Source organism: Diadema antillarum, unplaced genomic scaffold (assembly GCF_040938485.1).
Source record: "Diadema antillarum isolate AM-2024a unplaced genomic scaffold, OU_Dant_1.0 scf00000098, whole genome shotgun sequence".
NCBI lineage: Eukaryota > Metazoa > Echinodermata > Echinoidea > Diadematoida > Diadematidae > Diadema > Diadema antillarum.
Window position 1 is genome coordinate 2,668,095 of NW_027270987.1, and position 23,294 is coordinate 2,691,388.

The 23,294-nt window shown below is 39.0% G+C and overlaps 1 protein-coding gene across 1 annotated transcript; it reads left to right on the plus strand.

Moving 5' to 3' along the window:
• LOC139718637 (DNA replication licensing factor mcm2-like) lies at positions 1-17,101 on the plus strand. The gene is made up of 17 exons (XM_071630098.1): positions 1-164; positions 1,559-1,752; positions 2,705-2,874; positions 3,520-3,605; positions 4,304-4,478; positions 5,177-5,396; positions 5,741-5,948; positions 6,422-6,556; positions 6,985-7,176; positions 7,909-8,002; positions 9,092-9,342; positions 9,789-9,953; positions 11,901-12,059; positions 12,524-12,676; positions 13,194-13,376; positions 14,545-14,700; positions 15,364-17,101. The coding sequence occupies exons 1-17, from the start codon at positions 159-161 to the stop codon at positions 15,472-15,474; spliced, it is 2,658 nt and encodes an 885-aa protein (XP_071486199.1). The 5' UTR covers positions 1-158; the 3' UTR covers positions 15,475-17,101.
• Positions 17,102-23,294: the final 6,193 nt, after the last annotated feature.

Genomic DNA, 23,294 nt, shown 5'->3' on the forward strand with positions numbered 1-23,294 from the left:
GCCGAGCAATCTTCGATCTTCACAACAATACTCATCGCGTGTCGTGATACCTGGCTGAAACGTCAATCGCGCAGAGCTAGAGTCAGGAGTCTACACTTTTTGCATCTTCAAACCCAGGGAAGTTTTCCTTTCAAGTTTCCAAGGCTGTCTACGCAAAAATGACGGTAAGTAAAACCTACTGAATTTCAGTACCAATTTAATATTGTCCTTTGGCTTTGCACTGTTTTCAAGTCAGTTTCGTTTCGCATGTGTTTGAAGTAGAACCTCTTCTTCGACGCATCAAACATTCACAGAGTGTGGACATTTAAAAATGGCGTCCAATGTATTGTACTTTAAGTTTGTACTGTCGTTCATGACCAAGACAAGTGAGGTCTTCCTTTGTGTCGGATGTTCATGCAGTTGACATATAAATTGTAACAGATTGATGAGACTTAGATATAAATTAGGTATATATAAACTCTTAAGTAGATCTAGGTTCTTAGTCTTACGACAAGTTAAATTAAATGTTAAATTTAACAGTTAACGTTACTTATTAGATTCGGAGGGAGGTCTGATTACTACTCTGACACTAACAGTTCAATGTTAGGTCTAACATTGTAGTGTAACATTAGATTTCTAACTTTAGAAGCATTTTTTTTTTTAAATTCCTGATGAAGATGATTTGTTCATTCCTTGCATGGCTACGTTCAACCTAGCCCCGGAGACCACGCCACCAGGCGCGGTCCTGGCGGCTTCCCCGCAGTTTCGCTAATGTGAGAATAACGAATAGCTCCCCTATTCTGTGTGCTTGTGCAAGTGATTGTGAATTCTGTGAACATCGGTGAGCTGCTTATAAGACATCATTTTGTGCATCACAAGCAATGAAATGCCTCAAACAGTCGCCGATGATAGTCATTTTGGTTATGTTTAGGTTTCATCGACCCATGTAAGTATTCCTAGTAGTTTCTGTTGAAAAATTAAGGAAATATAGCGCCGCAAAGGCACCCGTTTGTTCAACATGAAGATCTGAAATGGGAGCACGGCGCAGCCGCCATACTGCGTGTGGCGGCTGTCGCAGTTACGTTCAACCCAACACACGTGACACCTGAGGTAACATTTTAACAATCAAAAATTCATCCAACAATGGCACAGTTGCAGTTTTCCAGGATTCCTTCTTCATAACGACTGTTAAAGACTGGAACCAACTCCCTAATACAGTATTTCAATGTCCGTCATTGTCTCTGTTCAAGCAGAATCTGAAGCAATTTCAATAGTATTTTTTCTTGGTCGCGGTCTGCTCTGTCCACACGTAGACCCTGTCCCTAGCCCTAACGCGTTAGTGCTCCTCAACAAGATAACGTGGATTTGTCTTCTTGGACATTTTGCTGACTAAACCATACAGATACAGATGATCAGCAGTTTTTGTTATTTTACAAAACTAATTAATAGGCCTAATGAATTGTTAGGCCTACAAACAATACAATCACTCTGATACAGAATGCGGATGAATGTGATAACTAACGTTAACGTTGTTAGTCTAACGTTATTTTTTTCTTTTCTTTTCTTTTCTTTTATGAAGGATCGTACCTCTGAGCCGTTTTCAGAACCCACAAGTCCAGGAATCATGGACCGCTCAACAAATCTGTTGTCTTCCAGCCCCGGACGCAGTGATCTACCTCCCTTTGAGGATGAGTCTGAGCTGCAAGGTGGAGATGGTGCTGATGTGGAGGAAGAAGAGGATGGAGAAGAGCTCTTTGGAGCAAACTTTGAAAGGTAGACTTTAAGTTTAAACCATGGGCTTCTGATATACCGGTAATAGTTTAGTTTTTGGAAATGTTAATGTTGCGATGATGACAACATTGGTTGACACATTTACAGTAGAGTGCAGGCCCCTACAGAATTTTAGTCTTTATTCATTGAAGTGCATGTTCACATAGATCCACTAACAATTGAGTTCTTATTCTCAATTTTTTAATGTGAATTGAAGGTTATGACTCTGTCTTTTTAAGGGCTTTGGACAATTTTAAGGACAGTATATACATAGTAGGGCTCTAAACACTAACTTGCAGAATAAATGATAGTAATCGACAGTGGTTTTGTCCCACTCATAATCATAACATCTATTGCATTGCTGATATTCTAGATTTGATAATCTTCTTCAGCTTCAGGAGACCAGGCAGGAGATACATCAGGCTTACCACCACCACAAAAAAAAAAAAGAGAGAAAAGAATGGTTAATATGAGAAATGTAATATATATATATTTTTTTGATCAAAGAGACATTTTGATCTGGAAGCTGGTACCCATTCTCTTGGTTACAATCTTTATTTACAAATGAAATTGTGTTTTTTAAATTTTTGCTCTAAAATGACAACCTTGGCCTTTAAAATCAAGAAGAATTCGGGAAAGCATTTTGCAAAATTTGCTCTTATGTTTTGCAGCAGTTAACATTGCCATAATTCTCACTTAGTCAGAATGCATGTTAGAGTATGATGGTCTTTATTTACAGGTTATAAATTTAGATAAAAGGGTTAACTACATCAAGTTTATATTTAATCCATACATAATCTGACAAGGCATTGTAGTAGCGATTTGCATCACAGCAAGAGAGGCGGAGACAGGGAAAATCTATATCAAAGTGAAAGAAGGAATACAACAGAAGCATGTGAATGAAAAGTCAAGTCACTAATACGTGTCTCTTGTCTTGCCAAAATAAAAAATAAAGGGATTACCGAGCCATACCTGCACTGGACCGGTATGACGCAGGCCACCTGGATGAGGAAGATTATGACTCCATGGCGCAGGAGGACAGGGTGGCAGCTGAGCGGGCGATGAGGAAGAGGGACAGAGAAGAAGCCATCGCCCAGGGACGCATGAGGCCGGGTCTCCTTTACGGTATGTTCCACTGTCACCGGGTGAAAATATTTATCTTGAGAGATCACAAATGCAGGTCTGCAAAGTCTCCCTTATACTGTGGGAGTCTTCCTGAAAACATCAATATCTCCTTCAGTCTCGATAAGGAAATGTAAAAATCTCTCCAATTCAGGGATTATTTATGCTCAATAACATTTCTGTTACTCACAAGCAACTTCCTGATTGCTTTTTGGAATCTCCCTGATTTTGTTGTGTAGATGTTGACAGCATTGTAAATGGATTTAGATATCTGGAAGGTATGTAAAGAATGTGTTTTAATGCAGAATACATCCACAATGTGACTTTGCTATAGTTACATTCTGTCTTTCCATACAAACCTACCACTTTTCCTCTTCCAGCAGCAACTTTCAGCTCCATACTTTTACTCTTAGCATTCAGAGCCATACACAGTAGTAAGAGCTTGAATATTATAGATTTTGAATCCCCGTCCTACATCAATCATCAGGAGCTAATATATGAGTATAGGAGTGAGGATATGATGCCTTAATTATTCTCCTTGTGAGAACCCATGTCAAGTTCCTGTCCAAAATGTAAAGCTTTCTGTTCCCTACAGCCGCCCTGTGATATATTTGTTAACCCTGTAATCTCTATCTCTTGCATCATCAGAGGACAGTGATGAGGAGGATGAGAGACCGACCCGCAGGAGGAGGCTGGCTGAGAGGGCAGCAGAGGGTATTGAGGATGATGAAGAGGTGTGTGACAATGTTATCATATGTGATGGGTCACTATGAGAGCCATGTAATGTCGGATTCTTTTTTTTTTTTTTAGATGTTTTTTGTGAGAAGCTTCAAATGATCATTTTCCTTACTTCATTACAAGTAAGATAATTAAAAAAAAATGATTGAGAGTCACAAAACTGTTTAAAGGGTTAAATTGGCAATATCGGCCCACTATGTGTTTTTATCCTTCTACAATTGCTGACTGTTTATGGGTAACAGCTGAATGCACCACATGTTTGGTGGTGGTGATGATGGTGATGATGATGTTGATAATTAGAAGTAGTAATAGTATAGTAGTAGTAATAGTACTGCTGTAATTACTGCAATTATTTGCCATGTATGACACTAACTCAGTATTATCACACTGATGATGCCAATCAGTCCATGTGCATTGTCTTGGTAGAGGCAATAACACAGTCATTTTTCATCTAGCTCTATGTCACTGATGAGTGACAATGTACTTTCTTCTATGACCAAGGGATTCTTGGTGAAACTTACTGACAAGCAAGGAAGTGAGAAACACACATTCCATGCCATTATTTTCAGAGGACGCAAAATATATATAATACTGGAACAAATTTTTTCTTCCGTTGATGAGCAGTATGAATTCATTCATTTCCGTGTCAGATTTGACACTAAATGTTAAGGTTTTGTCAAAATTCCGTCCACAGATGATCGAGAGCATCGAGAATCTGGAGGACATGAAGGGACACTCGGTGAGGGAGTGGGTCTCGCTGGCCGCACCCCGCCTGGAGATCTACAACCGCTTCAAGAACTTCCTCTGCACCTTTGTCGACGACAAGGGGCACAACCTGTACCGGGAGAAGATCAGGCAAATGTGTGAAGGTTAGGATGCCATTAACCTCCTCCAGCTCACTTCCCTAGAGAATTCATCTGCTCTTGTACAGGATTGTCTCAACTTTTGGGTATGATAGGGTTAATGACAAGGAGTGATTACTCTGTCACACCAGACTAAAAAACATTATTTTTAAATGCTGCTAGAATATGCCCAAATGATTTTAGGAGTGCTTTTTTGTCCTTGTTTTGGAAAACAACAACAACAACAACTTTGCTTTATACTTATCCAATATGTTAATGGGAGGGTAAAAGGGAGAAACGGTAGATATCACGCAGCTGAAGGCATCTCCAAAGTTGTTGTAGTTAGTTGCATTACTGTTTCATGATGAAATACATTGTACTCCTCTTGAAGCTTCACAGATTACTGTATCTTCCCTTTGATTTACTTTTCACTTGATGACACAAATTTCAGCATTGAATTTCACCTTCAGTATAAGAAGATTTGTTTCACATTTTTACAGGATCAAATCTTTGATCTTGAAAATGAGGTGATTAAAAAAAATGTACATTTATTGTGTTTGTATGAAACATATGCTCATGAGTACTATTTCTATTTAAAGAAAAAAGATGGTAATGTGCCACACTAATGCATAATGATGAGAGCAGTTGAATGCATTTCGCTTGTTGTAAGTTACATTTGCAGAAATTCATTACATTGTTTCCATGGTAACCTCACTCCTCTACAGGCAACAAAGAGAGCCTCGTCGTGGATTACAACATCTTGGCCTCCCAAGAGCAGGTCCTGGCTTACTTCCTCCCCGAGGCGCCCACTGAAATGCTGAAGATATTCGATGAGGCTGCCAAGGAAGTGGTGCTGGCTATGTTCCCCAAGTACGAGCAGATTGCCAAGGAGATTCATGTTCGCATTGCTGAGCTGCCATTGGTTGAGGAACTCAGATCACTCAGGTTAGAGCAAACTATATGTTGCTTCTCTTTTGACACCACTGTATATCACAATAAAGATGTCTTTCCTTCCTCCCTTTATCTGGAGAGTTTAATTTTAGTTTAGTTTAGTTTTTATGCCTCTGCCACGAAGTGGTGCAGGAGGCATTATTTCACTCTGCACTATGTCATGAGATAAAGATCATTTGTCTATACCTAGTTATCTCAAAAAGAGTAAAATAGAACATTTTCCTTCTTTTGTATGCCTTGAGATAGATCTCATATCTCTTCCTTTCTTCATCTTTTTTTTACTTCTGCTATGCATGTGAAGATAAAATATCCTTTTATATCCTCCTTTCTGCTTCCAGGCAGCTTCACTTGAACCAGCTAATCAGAACAAGTGGGGTCGTGACCAGCTCCACCGGCATCATGCCCCAGCTCAGCATGATAAAGTACGACTGTCCCAAGTGTGGCTTTGTCCTGGGGCCCTTTTACCAGAGCCAAAACCAGGAGGTCAGGCCGGGCTCCTGCCCTGAGTGCCAGTCCACCGGACCGTTTGAGATCAACATGGAACAGGTATTGGCAGAATCTATGCTGATGGATAGATTTATTGATGCTATACAACAACATGAACAAAATATGATTCGTCACTTACTCCTGTCACAGATGCTGTGACGAGATTTCAAATTTGACAGAAATCCTCAAAAGATTTCTTTTGAATCCTTTATTAATGCATTTGTTTGGAGGAATTGCTTGTCAGTTAAACTATTGTAATGAATGAACTATGCTATTTCAAATATCATTTTGCTCTAGAAAGTTTGATATCTAACCAGTTTCAGTTCTCTTTAAATGTCTGTATAAGGTTAGTTGCCCATAAATAAGAAGCCCCAGTTCATGATCTCATTATTTTTACTACAGATGATATTTGTTAACATTAAAACACTATTGCATTCAACTTTTAAAAGTATCTACAGCTGTCGATACAGTACAATTCAAAGCAAGTCTGTAATGTCCTTCTTGTTTTATTTTTGTTCTCCTTACTCCTTCAGACCCTGTACCAGAACTACCAGCGGATCACCATCCAGGAGAGTCCGGGCAAAGTGGCGGCGGGGCGACTCCCACGCTCCAAGGACGCCATCTTGCTGGCTGATCTAGTGGACAGCTGCAAGCCTGGTGACGAGATCGTAAGTAGGCTCTTGCCAGCTGGTGTGCTGACCCATTTTGTGTAAATGATAATTGATGAGCATATGTATATGCAAGTGAAGGCATCTCAGGTAGATGCGTTGTAAATTTTAAACTATATTAGCATTTTATGCATAGTACAAGAGTTTTGGTATCTCATTGTAAAAGTTCTTCACAGTTTGGCCAGGAGGGGTAAAAAAATCTGTGATGAATCCCAAATTTCTATGAATACTTTCAGATGCTTGGTGATTTTCAGTATTGCCTTGGTGTTGATACGAAGGCATTTAAATGAGAACATGTAACAGTGAACAACAGAGAAATCCATATATCTCCGTACTTCCCCTCACATGAAGTCATGATCATTTTGATATAGGTTCTCCTTTGACTGTTTGATGTTTTCAAAACAGTTCTGTTTTGTTTAACTCTGCAGGAATTGACAGGGGTGTACCACAACAATTACGATGGCTCCTTGAACACGGCCAATGGCTTCCCCGTGTTTGCCACCGTGATCCAGGCAAACTACATCACCAAGAAAGACGACAAGATGGCGGCCGGAGCACTGACTGATGATGACATTAAGGCCATTGTGGCGCTTTCCAAAGATGAAAGGATTGGAGAAAGGGTGAGGAGAAACATCTGTTATTATTAATCATAAAAGAACTAAGTAAATATTTTCTTAGCTTATTATAAAATGCCCAGTGGGCACCACTGAGAACTTCACGCAGCCTTGGATCTTGAACACAGTGTTGAAAACAGTGACCTGATAAAAAATGTAATTTGACTAGGAATGTAATGTGGATGCAGTGTTACTTTGAGCTTTTGACATACTGTATAAACTGATATTTTTGCGAGGGTTTAATTTTCTTGAATTTCGCGAATCACTGTTGGACTGCGAATTTAGCAACACACAAAAATGTCACATGTGCTAGGGTAATAGTGCACTTACAGTAGCCTCAGAGTCAATTCGTGAAAACAACATCTCGTGAAAATGTTTTAGACCTCATTCGTGAAAATATCTGTATGCAAAAATAACGGGTTATACAGTAGGTTGCTGAAATGATCTGCTGAAAACTGCATTCCCAAATCTCATACAAAACTTAAAACATGATGTTATATTTTCTTCAATAGGTATCACTGACATTGAAGGACAGTCTTTAATGAATGAAAGCTTGCATATTTCCATTCAATGTATTGTTTTTTATACTGTTTTTCTTTTGTTTTAATGTTCCTGAGCCATATTACTGTCATTTGCTGATGTTATGTTTTTATCTCCTCCATAAACACTACTTTGTAGAAACTATACCAGAATTTCACATACTAAATCAGTGTCTCTTTCTTTCCATTTGAAATGCAGATTTTTGCCAGCATTGCCCCATCAATCTATGGCCATGATGACATCAAGAGGGCTATTGCATTGTCTCTCTTTGGAGGAGAGCCCAAGAACCCAGGTAAATAAGTTATGTAATACGAAAATGAATACTGAGGAAGAGAGGTTAGTATAAAGGAAAGCTATAGATACCTTACTTTAAGTGCTTGACATTTTGGGCAAATTGATTGTCCTTAGACAGAAGTGGACGGGAGTCTTCATCACACCTCCCTCTCATTTCATTATTTTCCAACCTTCTTTTTTCTCCTGTCCTCCCTTCTTTCTGTTTCATCTTTCTCCCCCACCAATTTCCAAACCTTTTTCCTGACTCTCCCTCTATTCTACCTTAGAACTGTCCCCGTCTTCTATTTTCTGGTCTCCATTAAGGCAACCTCAACTTCCAGCCCACCACGGTCCTTCAACTGTCATTATTTGCCATCATTACACTCTCCCTACAAATGTATATCACGTCCCTCCTCAAGTCTCCTCTTTCTTTTGCTAAACGACAGTACTTTCAGGGACTACATACACATGGTCTTACTGCAGACCTCTCAGCCTCATTCACATCACCATGCAAACTTTTAATCAACATAAATGAATAGTGTCACTCACTTGTCCATAAAAAGGCTGAAGTTTTATTGCAGTGTATGAAAGAAAAGCTGGTTGTTGGAGGCTCCTTGCATTTTCTCTCAGTTTCACTTGCGACTTTATTCATGTACATGCAGAGACATCTATTTTGTTTCTGTGACATTTGCTCCTGCATCAATGGCTCCCATGAAATATCTGCACACTAAGCCAACCATAAATTCTACCCACAAACATAGCCACTTACCCTAATCCTAATCTTCGCATCAAACTAGACCTAAAACCCTATCGCAACCCTAACCCTATTACCGGAGCAATTGTTGTAGGAGCAGATGTCATGTCACCTCAATTCCTGTTGCTAATAATGGTCATGTTTAGAAAAGGTTACGAACCTTTTATGGTAACAGGGATTATTAAGTGTATGTTTTAATTGTTTTGTTCTTTTATGACCATTGACATATGTGAAATTCTGACTTAAAAGTGATTAATCAATGATTCGTCAATTGACTTGTCTAATTGCATATGAGCTTTTTTTCAAATAAGCAAAACATGTAAGTTTTGTTCTTGTGGTTGTTAAAATTTCCAGGTCAGAAGCACAAAGTGCGTGGTGACATCAACATTCTGGCCTGTGGTGACCCCGGAACAGCTAAGTCACAGTTCCTCAAGTACGTAGAGAAGACAGCACCGAGGGCAGTATTCACCACCGGTCAAGGAGCATCGGCCGTCGGTCTGACAGCCTACGTCCAGCGGAACCCGGTCTCCAGGGAGTGGACACTGGAAGCTGGTGCCTTGGTCTTGGCCGACAAAGGAGTCTGCATCATCGATGAGTTCGACAAGGTGAAGTCATGGGTCATTGGTCATGCACCGTGTTAAAATATTTGCAGCTACTGATCTGTCAACAACAGATTACAAGAAGTAGCTTTATTCTTACCCCTTCTATGGAGTACAGTGCACTCCCTTTATAAGGAACACAGCTATATCGAAATTTTGGTTACAGTGAAATTTCAATATAATGAAAGAAAACTGCTGGTCGCGAGGACTTTGTTATAATGGGATTCCACTGTATGTGTGAAATATGATAAATTTGTTTGTAACTATTCCATTTTCTGTGACTCCCCTCTTCACACATTTAGAAAAATCAGTTTGACTTCAGACAGATAGGTAGTACGTTGGCTGTATATTTGAAAGTAGTCCAACCTTAATTTCTTAGCTGGTATGAACATAACCACAGCTCGCAGTGCCATCTCTCTCTAATATTTCAATTCTCCCTCTAATTTGCATAGATGAATGATGCAGACCGAACCAGCATCCATGAAGCCATGGAGCAGCAGAGCATCTCTATCTCCAAGGCAGGCATCGTCACCTCGCTACAGGCTCGCTGCAGCATCATCGCCGCGGCCAACCCCATTGGAGGACGATACAACCCCTCCCTCACTTTCTCAGAAAATGTGAGTGTCTTGTGAATCTATGCTGTCAAGATTTCAGTTTACTGGTTTCTAGCTACTGATAAACTAAGAAAGAGAACACGTAATTCCATGTTTCCAAAGATATCAGTTTCATTTACAAGAAAGTTTGATGTCAGTAAAGTTAGATTGTTCATCATCTTTGAAGAAGTACTCCAGTAATTTATTATGAGAAGAATTTTATTGGTATTTCAGGTGTGAAAGTTTTGTTCAAGAGAGAAAAATGATGGCAAAGTGGCGTAACACAAATGCAGTCTACTCTACTTGAGTATCTATCAGCTTGTGATATGAATTTATTTGCAGTGAAGAGGCCTATGTGATCTTGTGTTGCATCATCAAACCTATCAGAAATGCTTATTTTGACTTATCAGCCAAAAGAGAATATATGAGAGATAAGAGAAAGCACGAATACCAACAGAAAAATTCTTGCTAGTGCCTATAGATTACGATAAAACAAAAAAAGTTTTGCATGCATGAAAGTTTTGTGAATTGTGTGAGGAGCCATGATTCGCGAAAGAAAAAATTCACACAAAAGTGTTGCTAACAAATCCCTGTATTACTAGTACATGTACATGTAGTATTTAATTATGCTTTTTATGCCTCCGCCACGAAGTGGTGCCGGAGGCATTATGTTTTCGGGTTGTCCGTCCGTCCGTCCTTCCGTCCGTCCTTCCGTCCGTCCGTCCTTCCGTCCGTCCGTCCGTCCGTCCTTCCGTCCGTCCTTCCGTCCGTCCGTAATGAATTTTGTGGACAGGGTAACTACCAAAACCTTTTGAGGTATCCTAATGAAACTTGGCATGTATGTGTATTAGGGGGTGAAGTTGTGCCTATCAACTTTTGGGTGCACATGCTCAAGGTCAAAGGTCAAAAGGTCAAGGTCAAATGCTTAAAATTTTATAATTTCCCCCATATCTATGCAATGCCTGAAGATATTTTCTTGAAACTTAGTGTATACATGTACTACCCAATTAAGATTCTCTGGTGAAAGTTTGGGGTCATGAGGTCAAAAGGTCAAAGGTCAAAAGGTCAAGTAAAATGTTAAAATTTCACTTTTTTCTCTGTATCTTGGAAATTGTTCAAGGTATCTTCATGGAACATAGTGTATATGCATCTACTGACTGGCAGTGGTTATCTAGGGAATTTAGGGTTCATGGGTCAAAGGTCAGGGGTCAAAGGTCAAGGGCAATACTTCAAAATCTTACTATTTTCCTTATATTTATGCAATGCCAGCAGGATATTTTTTTTTTTAAACTTGATGTATGCATGTCTAACCCAATAGAGATTCTCTGGGATTTTTTTTTTGCCAAGAAGGTCAAAGGTCAAAAGGTCAAAGATCAAGTGAAAGTGCTGAACTTACTTTTTTCTCCATATCTCGGAAGTGGCTCAAGTTATCTTGAAACTTAGTACATGCTGAATTTATGTATGTTCTGCCTGACAGTGCTTCTCTTATAAATCAAAGGCCAAATGAAAATGATAACAAATTACTGTTCAATACAGAAATTGCGCTTTTTCTCCATACCTTGAAAATTACTCAGTGCATAAACTTATGAAATGGTCAAAGTCAAGTTAAAGTTCTTAAATCCCCAAGTACATGCTCTCCTATTCATCCAATTAAACATAGGTCAAGGAAGGTAAACATTCAATACATTTGTGACAAACATGTCATTTTAATATTTTGCCAATTTTGTGAAAATGTAATCACACATTGTCCACATGTACTATAGACCTATTAGGAGAATCATGCATTATGGCGGAGGCATACCAGTCGCCATAGCGACATTTCTAGTTATGATTTGCAATTCACAAAGTTTCATGCCGTGAAAAAAAAAAATTGGCCGCCAAATCCAATTCTCGAAAGCAAATGTTTCTGGTTTTACAGTACTCATTAGCTCAAAGCTTTGACCCCTGCCACATGTTTTTCTTTGCCCCAAGGTTGATCTGACCGAGCCCATCCTCTCCCGTTTTGACATCCTTTGCGTTGTCCGCGACACAGTGGACCCTGTGCAGGATGAACTCCTAGCCAGGTTTGTGGTGGACAGTCACATCAGACATCATCCGTCGCACGCTGACTCCTCCATGGAGGATCTACCGGTAAGTTGGGACACAAACTGTCCGACAAGCTCCTCCAAAGATGTTAAGAACAAGAACATAATGCTTACTATCACTGACAGATGAACTGTTCTCACTCACAGTCCAGTTTTGCTCATTTTCATAGCCATAATATTCCAGACTTTATTTTAAATCTTTTCATTGTTCTAGTGGACAAGATAGTTGGTAATATAATTGCGTATTATTGACTGATGCACAAACATTTACAACTGTGGAGAAATATTCCTCTGCAAGTGAAAAAGCTGTTTTCAATTATACTTTAAGTACATATAAGAGAGTTCAGTTTTATCTGAAGCTTCTCTGATGTCAGTAAATGTGATTTATTTCTGTCACTTCATCAGCACTCTATTGAGGAGAATAAAGGTTCTGGCCTGCTTAGATCTGTACTAGCTCCATGTATGAGAATTTAATTTCTATTAATTCCCTCAACAATAACCCATTTCCAGGAGCTGCCAACAACGTCTGGGTTGGAGAAGATTCCCCAGGACATCCTGAAGAAGTACATCATCTACGCCAAGGACAAGGTCCACCCCAAGCTTCACCACATGGACCAAGAGAAGGTGGCCAAGATGTACTCTGACCTCCGCAGGGAGTCCATGGTAAGGCATGGCTTTTCATTGCTTCTTTCTTGTAGTCTACAGTGGTGTGGAGGCAGTTTTCAACTTCTGAAGTGTGACATGTGTGTTACATTGTATTGAACTCTAAACTTGTTGCATGACTTCAACAATGAAGTAAGGTATATTTCGCAGTAAATGGTTGCATACGACCATCTGTTCATAGCAGGCAACACCACTCAGAACCTCTACTGTAAAGTACCATAAACATCATGTAGAGTAGATGCCCGTAGTAATGAATTATTCTTTGGATTACTGTACTCATTATATATCAATTTTATATAGACTGTCCAAATGACATTTGTTTTGAAAGCGAGATGATGTTAATTAGAGGGGTGAAGGTTAAGGTGTGAATTTTCTTTAAAACATTTGTTTTTGTCAGTTTTGCAGTTTCCGTCACTCAAAGTAAGTGGTTTTCTTAAAAGCAGAGATATTTTTACCTAGTTTAGAGTAACCATTTTCATGATTCAGTACTGATTTCTCGCATCTTTCGCTATGTCAGGCAACAGGAAGCATCCCAATCACAGTGCGTCACATTGAGTCCGTCATCCGCATGGCAGAGGCCAACGCCCGCATGCACCTCAGGGAGTACGTGAATGAGGACGACGTCAACATGGCAATCCGCGTCATGCTCGAGAGCTTCATCGACACCCAGAAATACAGCATCATGAGGAGCATGCGAAAGGTGAGGCAAGCCCCACTCCTCATTGATCGCTGTCGACGGTGGTTCATCTAAATATTGGTCCACTCCCTCCACCACTGTTCAGTATTAGGTTAACATGTTGAGGACGAGTCCAAGCATCAATGGGAAATAGGTGTAGCAACGGGTTAAAGGGAAGTTCCATCCTGATATTATATGCTTTGTACAGAGACTTCAACCCAAAGCACCTTCTGATCTGGAGATTCTCCCGCCTGAAACCCCTAGCAAACGGGAGACTCCAAGTTGATGTATGCGAAGCGCAAAATTCCTAGGGTTCTAGATGCTCTCTGGTGCTATCTAAGGCTTATTTTTTTCAACATACAATAGCAATAAGTAAGAAATCCTTTCCAACGGGAGACACAGAGCCAGGGCGGGAGAAATTAAATCTTAAGCGGGAGAACGGGAGATTTTGCAAAAATGGGTTTTCGGCGGGAGAGTTGGAGTCTCTGTTTGTATGAAAACAGAAAAATCAGAGAAGTAGATGAGTGAAAATTTTGGGAAAGAAGTGGACATATTGAAAAGTTATGAATTGTTAAAGCGGAGAGAGTAAGGCAAATTGGCAACTCTGTGATTTCAATGTTGAGCATCTCTCCATTTGTTTTGTACACAAATTTTTACAAATTTTCATTTTTCTCAATTCTGGCACAGGCAGAACTTATTTTTTCTCCCCCGATGGCCTGTTCAAGCTACTAATATGTTTAACATTTCATATTTTGATAGCCCGAATTGAAAGGAACTAAATCAATCCATTTCGAATTCTACTTCTCTGATTAGGCTACCAAAAGATAACCTTTTTGGTAATTTGGTGGCCCGATATCAACTTTTGGTGGCCCCAGCCTACCAGGCCACTTTTAATGTGAGGCCCTGGTCTATTCATATACCAAGAACAGGTCTTAAGTTTTGTTGTTTTTTTCTCAGTCGAAAATGTAAATTGATGAATTTTTAATGCAACTGCTTGCCAAAATAGTTTTAAATCTGTTTAGCATTCCTGAACACTGATGAGAAAAGAAATTACAAGATCAGATATGATTGAGTGAATTATGTATTGTTTAACATTCATGATGTTGAACTTGAAAATAAAGTCCAGCGATTTATCAGCGTCAATGAATGTGATATTGGTATCTTCTTCTGTTTTCTCCTCCCAATCAAACAGAACTTCTCCCGCTACCTGACATTCCGTCGTGACAACAACGAGCTCCTCCTCTTCGTCCTCAAGCAGTTGGTCCAGGAACAGATGTCGTTCCACCGGACCAGGTACGGAACCGATCAGGACATCGTGGAGATCTCAGAAAAAGACTTGGCAGATAAGGTGAGTTGTAAATTTTTGAAGTGTTGTGTCCCATTACAGGCAAGGTCAACCGTTACACATCGATACATGACTGTACATGTTTTCTCATTTCTATGTGATGCAGACAGTTCTTGTAAACAGTTACAACAGTTTTCAGCAGAGGTTATCTCATCTTTTTGTATTTTGAAGCTCCAGAGAAAGTGAAAGTGACAAAGTTCAGGTGGATATGCCATAGAAAGATAGATATCAAAAGAAGATTATGATATTTCAAAGAATAAAATTTTGTTTACGTCGCCCGTGATTCAGTTTATGTGTGACAGAGTCGATATATCTGAATTTCTAATGAGGTCATAGACCTAAACGAAGCACGTGGAGGGGAGAAAGTAGTCTTCTCTCTGTGTTTTCATGATTACTGAGAAGACTCCTGGTTTCATGATCAGTAAAATCTGATAGACAATATCAGATGTTTCTTGGCTTTTCTTGGAGATTCTGTATGCAAAACAGATTTGTGCAAAGCAATGTTAAAGTTGACAGCAGAAGAGGGGGAAAAAATCTGCATCTGATGCTTTGACAAAAGAAATTTGATCATTATCTTTTCTCACATGGTATTTCCTACTGCCAATGCTGCTTACCTTTAAACTTACATTAACTCTTATCTTCTTGATGTGTCCCTTTGCCCACCAGGCACGGCAGATCCACATCCACAATCTCTCGGCTTTCTTTGAGAGCGAGATCTTCAAGGTCCACAAGTTCACCCATGACACAAGGAGAAAGATCATCGTCCAGTCTTTCTAGGATCACATACTGTGCAGAGCAGATGCTTGCATTTGTTAAGATAAGAGAAAGACTTTTGAACTGCTCAAGACTTTTTTTGCCTCGTGGAGATAATGGTTTTGTTGGAATACGCCGGAGCAGAGAACCAAGACTTTTTCCAAGACCATTAGCTATGAGGGTGCTTCTATTGGAGATGGATCAAAGTTCACAAAGTTGAACTTGTACAAGAGAATTTTACCCTTTAATGTTGTTCTTTTTGGTGAGGATGTACAAATGGCTTTCCAATGATTCTTCACATAACCAGAACAATTTGATGATCTTGCATTGTCTTCATTAAAGAAAGGGGGAAAAGACATCTGTTTTGCTGATGATAGCCGTTGATTCACAGTAGCTTGTCCAGCAATTCTCAACAAGAAATACAGTGGGATTTTGTGTATTTGAATAGTGGATCAGTGTGGCTTTTCCTATGTGAATATGTTATGTATCTTGTCTTTTTTTAGTGAAAAGATAGCTAATAGACATTCAGGATTGAACTTCAAGAAGTCAGTTGATCTACAGCTTGTATACAAGTTCTTGACAGTTTGTTGATAATATTTATTGCCAGAGGGTATATGTGTATTTGCTTTGGTGATCAGAAATCAATGTAGTATGTCAGATCCACCCAAAAAGACATTTCAAGAAGACCTTCTGTATAGCTGGCCTTAATAAGCAAGTCCAACTTGATGTGCAGTGACCCCACCTAAATCAATGACAAGTGATTGTTCTTTGAAGACAGGTGGTCTTTATGAACATAAAGTCACTCTGTGTTCATGTGTGTGTGTGTCTGTGTGTGTGTGTGTGTGTGTCTGTATTTGATGACTCAGGAGGGGATATAATAGAGTACTGAAGTGATGATGTCGCAGTCTTTTGTTATAACTTGGGTTGGAACCAGGTGCACACATAAACACATGGGCCAGGTGAGGTTGTTCAGAACCAGTTTCCATGGCGATGGATGGATATGACATCACACTTGGCAAATGATGGAGTACACATTGCTCTGTCATAGACATTTACTCTCATGTCGTACAGAAGCTGCGTTTATGGAGTAGTGTTTGTCCAATGGTAGTGATCAACAGGTTTCCAGTTCAGACCATAAATGGGTAAATACTTTTAACTTTGGGTGTAGCAACATTGAAATAATGCAGATTTGTTTTGATGTGTGTCAAATCATTAATTTCAAGGAATTTTACCCAGTGATTACTGATGGTGCATGCATTATGTTGAAATTGTGTGCATATATGAAAGGTACAGTTGTATCTGTTGTTCAGGGGTAGTTTACAAGAGCTTTGAGCATTCCAAGTTCTTTTATACATTCTTTCTAGAAAGAAAAAAAAGTTGTGTAGCATTATCAGTATATTACGATCTGTTAACTCTTTGCCTACGATGCAGTTCTTGAATGCTTATACACAATTTTCAGGCATTGGCATTTAAACAATAACAGCCATGAAAATGAGTGAAGCCTTGAAGCTGAATATGTGGCTTTCCAATTTCCGGGAATATCAAGGTTTTGACATTGTGACTCAGGCATACGAAAGAATGAGTCTTTGTCCATTGCACGACCATAAATATTGCACGAGCCGGATCGTTTAATTTGTATTGCCCCAGAATTTGCGACCTTCAACCTCTCTATTAGGGATGCTGTTATCATTCTGGCCACTAGCCAGCATTACACAGGGGATCAATATCTCGTCAATATCGTCATGATCATTCAACTGAGCTATTAAGGTGCCGTGGGGCAGCCCTTTGTAAGATATGTACATAGCGACCTTGTTTCCATTGGTAATGCAGATTGACAGGTGATAGGGATGTACCTTCGCAGGTATTTAGACTTGATGGTTGCCTTTGTGTGTAAAATTCATTCATCTTTAGCACAAGTGATGAATAATGTAGAATAAAGATCATACAATACTGTATACAATACTGTACATTGTGTGTTATATATTGCGATTTAAATCCAATACATGTATTGTACCAACTGAGTGTCTCAATCACTTCTTTCACCAGTGTATAGCCAGTGAATGAGAATGTTTGAATTGACATGTGTTGGGGTGTATGTGCTAATCAGTGAAAATATTAGTTAGTGTTGTTTTGACTATTTCTTTTTTATCAAAATAGAAATTGGCAGAAATCCTCAGTGGGGTTGGGATCAAGTCTCTACACCAGACACTGGAGTGGAACTTAAAAGCACAGATGTACATCTTTGTATCATACAACATATCACAAGATGTAATAAATATACTGAAAACATTTATATGGAGATCATGACAAATGATGATGGATATTCGAGAGGTTTATCCATAAAATGACTGGAGCATCAATTTCACACAAAGTCGCAGATGCTAGTTATTATGTAATTTGGTTATTTTATGGATCTATGACCATATAGTAGAGGCTACTATGTAATCCCGTGAGATTTTTGTGCCAAAATTGATTTTTTTTTTGGCTAACTTTGTCAATTTGGGGGTGCTGAATCAAAAAAAAATTGGGTTCCATTTTTTCTGACCACGTCTTCAGCCGCCATTTTGAATTTCAAAATGGCCACCATGGCAAACTGTATTTTTATCCATATCTCATTAAGTGAGCTTTGTAGAAGCTTCAAATTTGGTGCAAAATGCATGGTTGTAATGTCAGACACTCTGGTATATCTTTTTCTGATATTGTGGATTTTTTTATACCATTTGTAGGCTGCCATCTTGAATTTCAAAATGGCCACCATAGCAAACAGTATTTTGAACCATATCTCATACAATGAGCATTGTAGAAGCTTCATATTTGGTTAGTTTTGATACAATTACTAGGCTGCCATCTTGAAATTCAAAATGGCCACCGTAGCGTTTTTACGCATATCTCATGTTGCAATTATTGTAGGAGCATCAAATTTTCAGTAATGCGCATGCTTGTGATGTCTAACGTTCCAGTACAGCTGTTTCCTATTGTAGATCATTAGATAGGCCACCATCTTGAAATTCAAGATGGTGGCCAAAGAAAAACATATAAATGTAATACTGTGGTAAGAGCCATAGATGACTTTGCCAAAATTGTCCTAGTTAGACCGTATTCATTTTCAGGTCACGCAGAACGACAGCCATCTCTTAATTCAAAATTGCCGCCATAAATTCAGACTGTAAGGACGAGGTTCCAATGACGTCATCAAGCCATCCTGAGGGGCAAAGACTGCGTAAGGGGGGGGGGGGGGGGGAGGAGGGGAAGGGTCCCATACCACTTCCCATAAGTGTGGACAAGCGTGTAAGCGTTACATCCCACATCCCATAATAGCCAAGCGGGTATGTGGTTCGGGTACGCGTGATTTGTTTTAACTCTCAGGCAAGACATTATTTGTTGTCATGGAACCTCGTTAATAGTTATTCTTAATCCCAGTCATTATAAAAGCAAGCATTGATGCGATTAAAGGTGAGGTTCAAAAACTTGATACTGCCTCGAGAGAATAAAGACAAACAAGGAAAAGTCTCGCAATGGCAAAAAATGCCATAGTCACCCTACCAGGCATCCCGTTCACAGGCGTGTTTGTTGACCACAAAATGAAACAACTCATCAGGGAGCTCATAATTGCTGGATGTATTTCTGGAATAACACAGAATGAATAAGGAATGCCAATGAGTAGATTTTACCTGATTGCCCTTGTGTGGGTCATCCTTAATTATCAAGACTTCCAAGATGCTTACTGATGTACCGCCAATGATTCTAAAACTACAAAGGAGCAATAATAGCTCAGTTCTTTGGCACTTTGGATGCATCAGAATTCCTCAACAATTTAGAACACCATCACACGAGGGCAATCTCAAAAATTGCCACTGCATTGAAACTTATGAATATGGTGCTTGGCAATCAGATATCGGAAACGTTCACGGAGGATATTCTAAAAAGGGATGAAAAAGAAAGTTTTCATGTTCTGTACTAAGAATTTGTATCTGAAAGAATTTAAACAAAAAAAAAAAAAAAAAAAAAAAAAAAAAAACCTGTCTGGGATAATATGAGAAAAGATCTGTCTGGAAACAATGAGAAAGGCCAGACATTCAGCTCTTGCAATTGAAATATACTGTGTAAGGTTGAATCAAAAGTCGTAAGCTTAAGAGGGCCACAACCTTCTTATAACGCTTCTACCAGTACAACAATCTGATAGACTTGTCATTATCCAGTCATTACTGGACGATACATTTATCGGAAGTTATATAAGTTCTACTGTTCTAAGTAATTCCACAATCACTCTTCACTCTTCTCTTCCATCTGACACAGAACAGGGAAAAAAAGAAATAAAGGGTTCATCAAAGATGCCATGGGAGCTGTCACCTGTCACAACGAGGAAGCTGATATCCTCATTCCATTGCATGTAATAGATGCTACTTCAAGAGCAACAGAGAATTTCAGAGATATTGATGATTATTACGTATAGACACTGACATTTTCATTCTCCTAATGGATCTTTGCTTTACTTTTGCAACTGCATTACACGTTGTCTGCTCCATCAATGGAAAAGAAGATGATAAAGTGCAATTGACACTGTTGAGAGATTATGTTCTGCAAATTGTTGCGAAAAACAAAGGTCTGCTTGGTCATGCCTTTCATGGCAAAGGCTGAAGTTGAGAATTTGAGGATGTCTCAAAGAGCAGATGGATCAAGAATTCTCTAAGCCTTGAATCATGCAGAATGTGCAATGAGACAGTCCATGCCTTCCAGAAGTTGGGCGTAGATGACTTCAACCTGGACAATTTGCTCTCGTAGAATATTGATACAACACATCCAGAGAACAAACCTTGTAAACCTTCACAACCTAATTTGTGCCTGTACTTCAGGGGAATATAATATGGTACATTGTCGTTATTTCCAGCGGATATGCATAAACTGTGCAATTAAATGCTTTGAGCTCCCTACACCAATGGTAGCCACAGAATTCATTATCATGTTCATATGGCAAGAAATGCAAAAGTCATTGTTTCTGGAAGAATTTAGAACCAATGCTCCACTGTGTACAGCCCTATACAAGTGCTGTGACTTCAAAAACACATGCAGGGAACGAGCCTAGAAGACATTAACTAAGTAAATTTCCGATAAATTTTCGAGTATACCCACACGGCTAATATTGTTTATTTAAACTCCACAACCAAATCGTCTAATGGGAGCATTTAGTCACTCAGACACAGTTATTTAGGCACTTTTGAAAGTCATTTGCTTTGACACCAGAATCACATGATTTCCCATTCACAAGTTTTGCCCAAATGCAATGCTCTTGAAGGATTGTTTCCCATGGCAGCCATTTTGCATTTCAATGTGGCAGTGTACCTACAGGAAACAGTCCCGTCTATGCAATGATAATACAATTTATTGAAGTGATTGACTTCCACATATTTGTAGGTTCTACATGAAAGTGCTCCAGCATGCTTGAGTTTGCAGGGTAAAGTATACAGCACCAAATATGGGTCGAAATCCACATCTTGAATTTCAAGAGTGGCAGCCAATGCGAATGATCCATTATCACAGAATGTATGATTATGTGCGTGTATGTTTGTAAAAGAATGTACAATGTACACCTCCATAAACACTGATATGCCTAAAAGTTGCTTGTAACCATAGATATTAGCTGAAAAGCAGCCATTTTGAATGATAAAATGGCAGCCTCAAAAATGATCTGCAATTTTACGGAGGGGATCAAAGTGCATCTGAATGTTCAACATCATGAGCCCGGTTTATGCCCGGAATGTGAACTTTCTGTATTGTTTACAACATGAAATATTGGTCAAAATATGCATTCTGGTATGGCGGCCATTTTGAATTTCAAGATGGCCAACTACTAGTATAATATCAAAATGGACAGAAAAAGATGTTTCAGAAAGTCTGATAGCATACGCATGCTTTTTGCCCCTATAGTTAGAACCTTACACACTGCATACGACTCCAGATATAGGCCCAATTACATATGCTATGGTGGCCATTTTGAATTTCAAGATGGCCGCTAACCAAAATGATCCACCATTTAAAACAAAAATGTATATATTAGCATGTCACATCATGTCACATGTCACTTGTCACATCATAAGCATGCTTTTTGCCTCAAATTTATACTTTCCATAATGCTTACAACCTGAGATACAATGTAGAAACACAGTTAGTTATGGCGGCCATTTTGAATTTCAAGATGGCAGCCCTCAAATTGTATCAAAACACTCTACAATATCAGGAAATGGTGTATCAGAATGTCTGACATCATAAACATGCTCTTTGCATCAAATTTGAACCTTCATTGATGCTCACATTATGAGAACTGGGTCAAAATACAGTTTGCTATGGCGGCCATTTTGAAATTCAAAATGGCGGCTGAAGACGTGGTCGAAAAAAATGGAACCAAAGTTTTTTGGATTCAGCACCCCAAAATTGACGAAGTAAGCTAAAAAAATCAATTTTGGCACGAAAATCTCACGGGATCCAATATTTCGACATAGCAGACCGTACTAATATGAGCTGTACGTGGTTGTTCCATGGGTAAGACCACTGTCCAGTAATCACATGGTCTCACAGATTTGCACGTGTGTGTGTGTGTGTGTGTGTGTGTGTGTGTGTGTGTGTGTGTGTGTGTGTTTAAACATACTACAGTAATTCCATTGACTTACAATCTATTTTTCACATATATTTTCCCCTGCCCTCTGGAAGGTGTAAGTCAAGACTAGTGATTGTCCATAATACTAGACAAATGTTAAGTGAAACATTATAAATATATTACATTCTGTTTGTTTCCTTTATAATGCTGCCATACATTGACAAGAATAATAGCCTTTTTATGCAGCGATGACAGCACATAGACTTACACCAAACATTAAACATTTGTAACTTTCAAACAGATTGCCCAATCTTCTTCAAACTTCACCACTGTGCATTTACTGAATCTACTGAACATGTTTTGGGTAAAGTCGCTAGTCCTTTAGTTGTTGACATGACATTAATTGCTCGCTTAGCAGCCATGCTGAATAAATCACAGTCATATCAATTCAGTTCAGCTTTATTATGTTATTCCAATTTCCTCTGTGGGGAGACCACATGTTTCTGTAATCAATGAATATCTACTCAAAAGCATCTCCAGAGTGTTAACAATTTTGTACGTTTGTGAGCAATATTTCCCATGACAAAGAGTAAAAGCGAATTTATTGATGCAAAGTGACATACAAAACATGCAAAACTCAAGACACGAGAATGAACAAAATAGCACTAAGCTTATCAGGGCTAGAGTACCTTCTTTAATCATGATCAGGTGATCCATGGCAAAGGTTGCAGTCGAAGATGAAGTAAAATAACATTGAGCAATTCTGATGGAAAATATGCAATTCGTGAATCATTTTGAGGGGAGAGATGTTATTTGTAGTAAACAGTAAAAATTAGTTCAAAGTCATTTCATGTGAAAATCAAGACATGGCAATGTAATCTACAGACAGTTAAAAAAAAACAAAAAACAGAGGATTGAACCATCCGATAGAGGCAAATTTTTTCTCCTTCATTTTGAAAAAAAAAAAAAAAAAATTTATCCGACAGTACTCTAGTCGGATACCCAACAGCAGTTCTCACATATGCTCCGATGTGCACTAATTGGATGTCACTACTACAACAGAGATTTTCCCCATTGGTGAGGAGGAGAAAAACTCTCTTTGGTGTACATATTGTCGTTTTCGGTCGTTTTCGAAGTATAACGCCCTCTATAGTCCGTCAACTGCTTTCCTCACGGCGGACTCGGAATCGTCATGATGTTAATACATGTAACTGAAAATTGATATTCTATCAGATGGCGTGTTTTTGGCTTG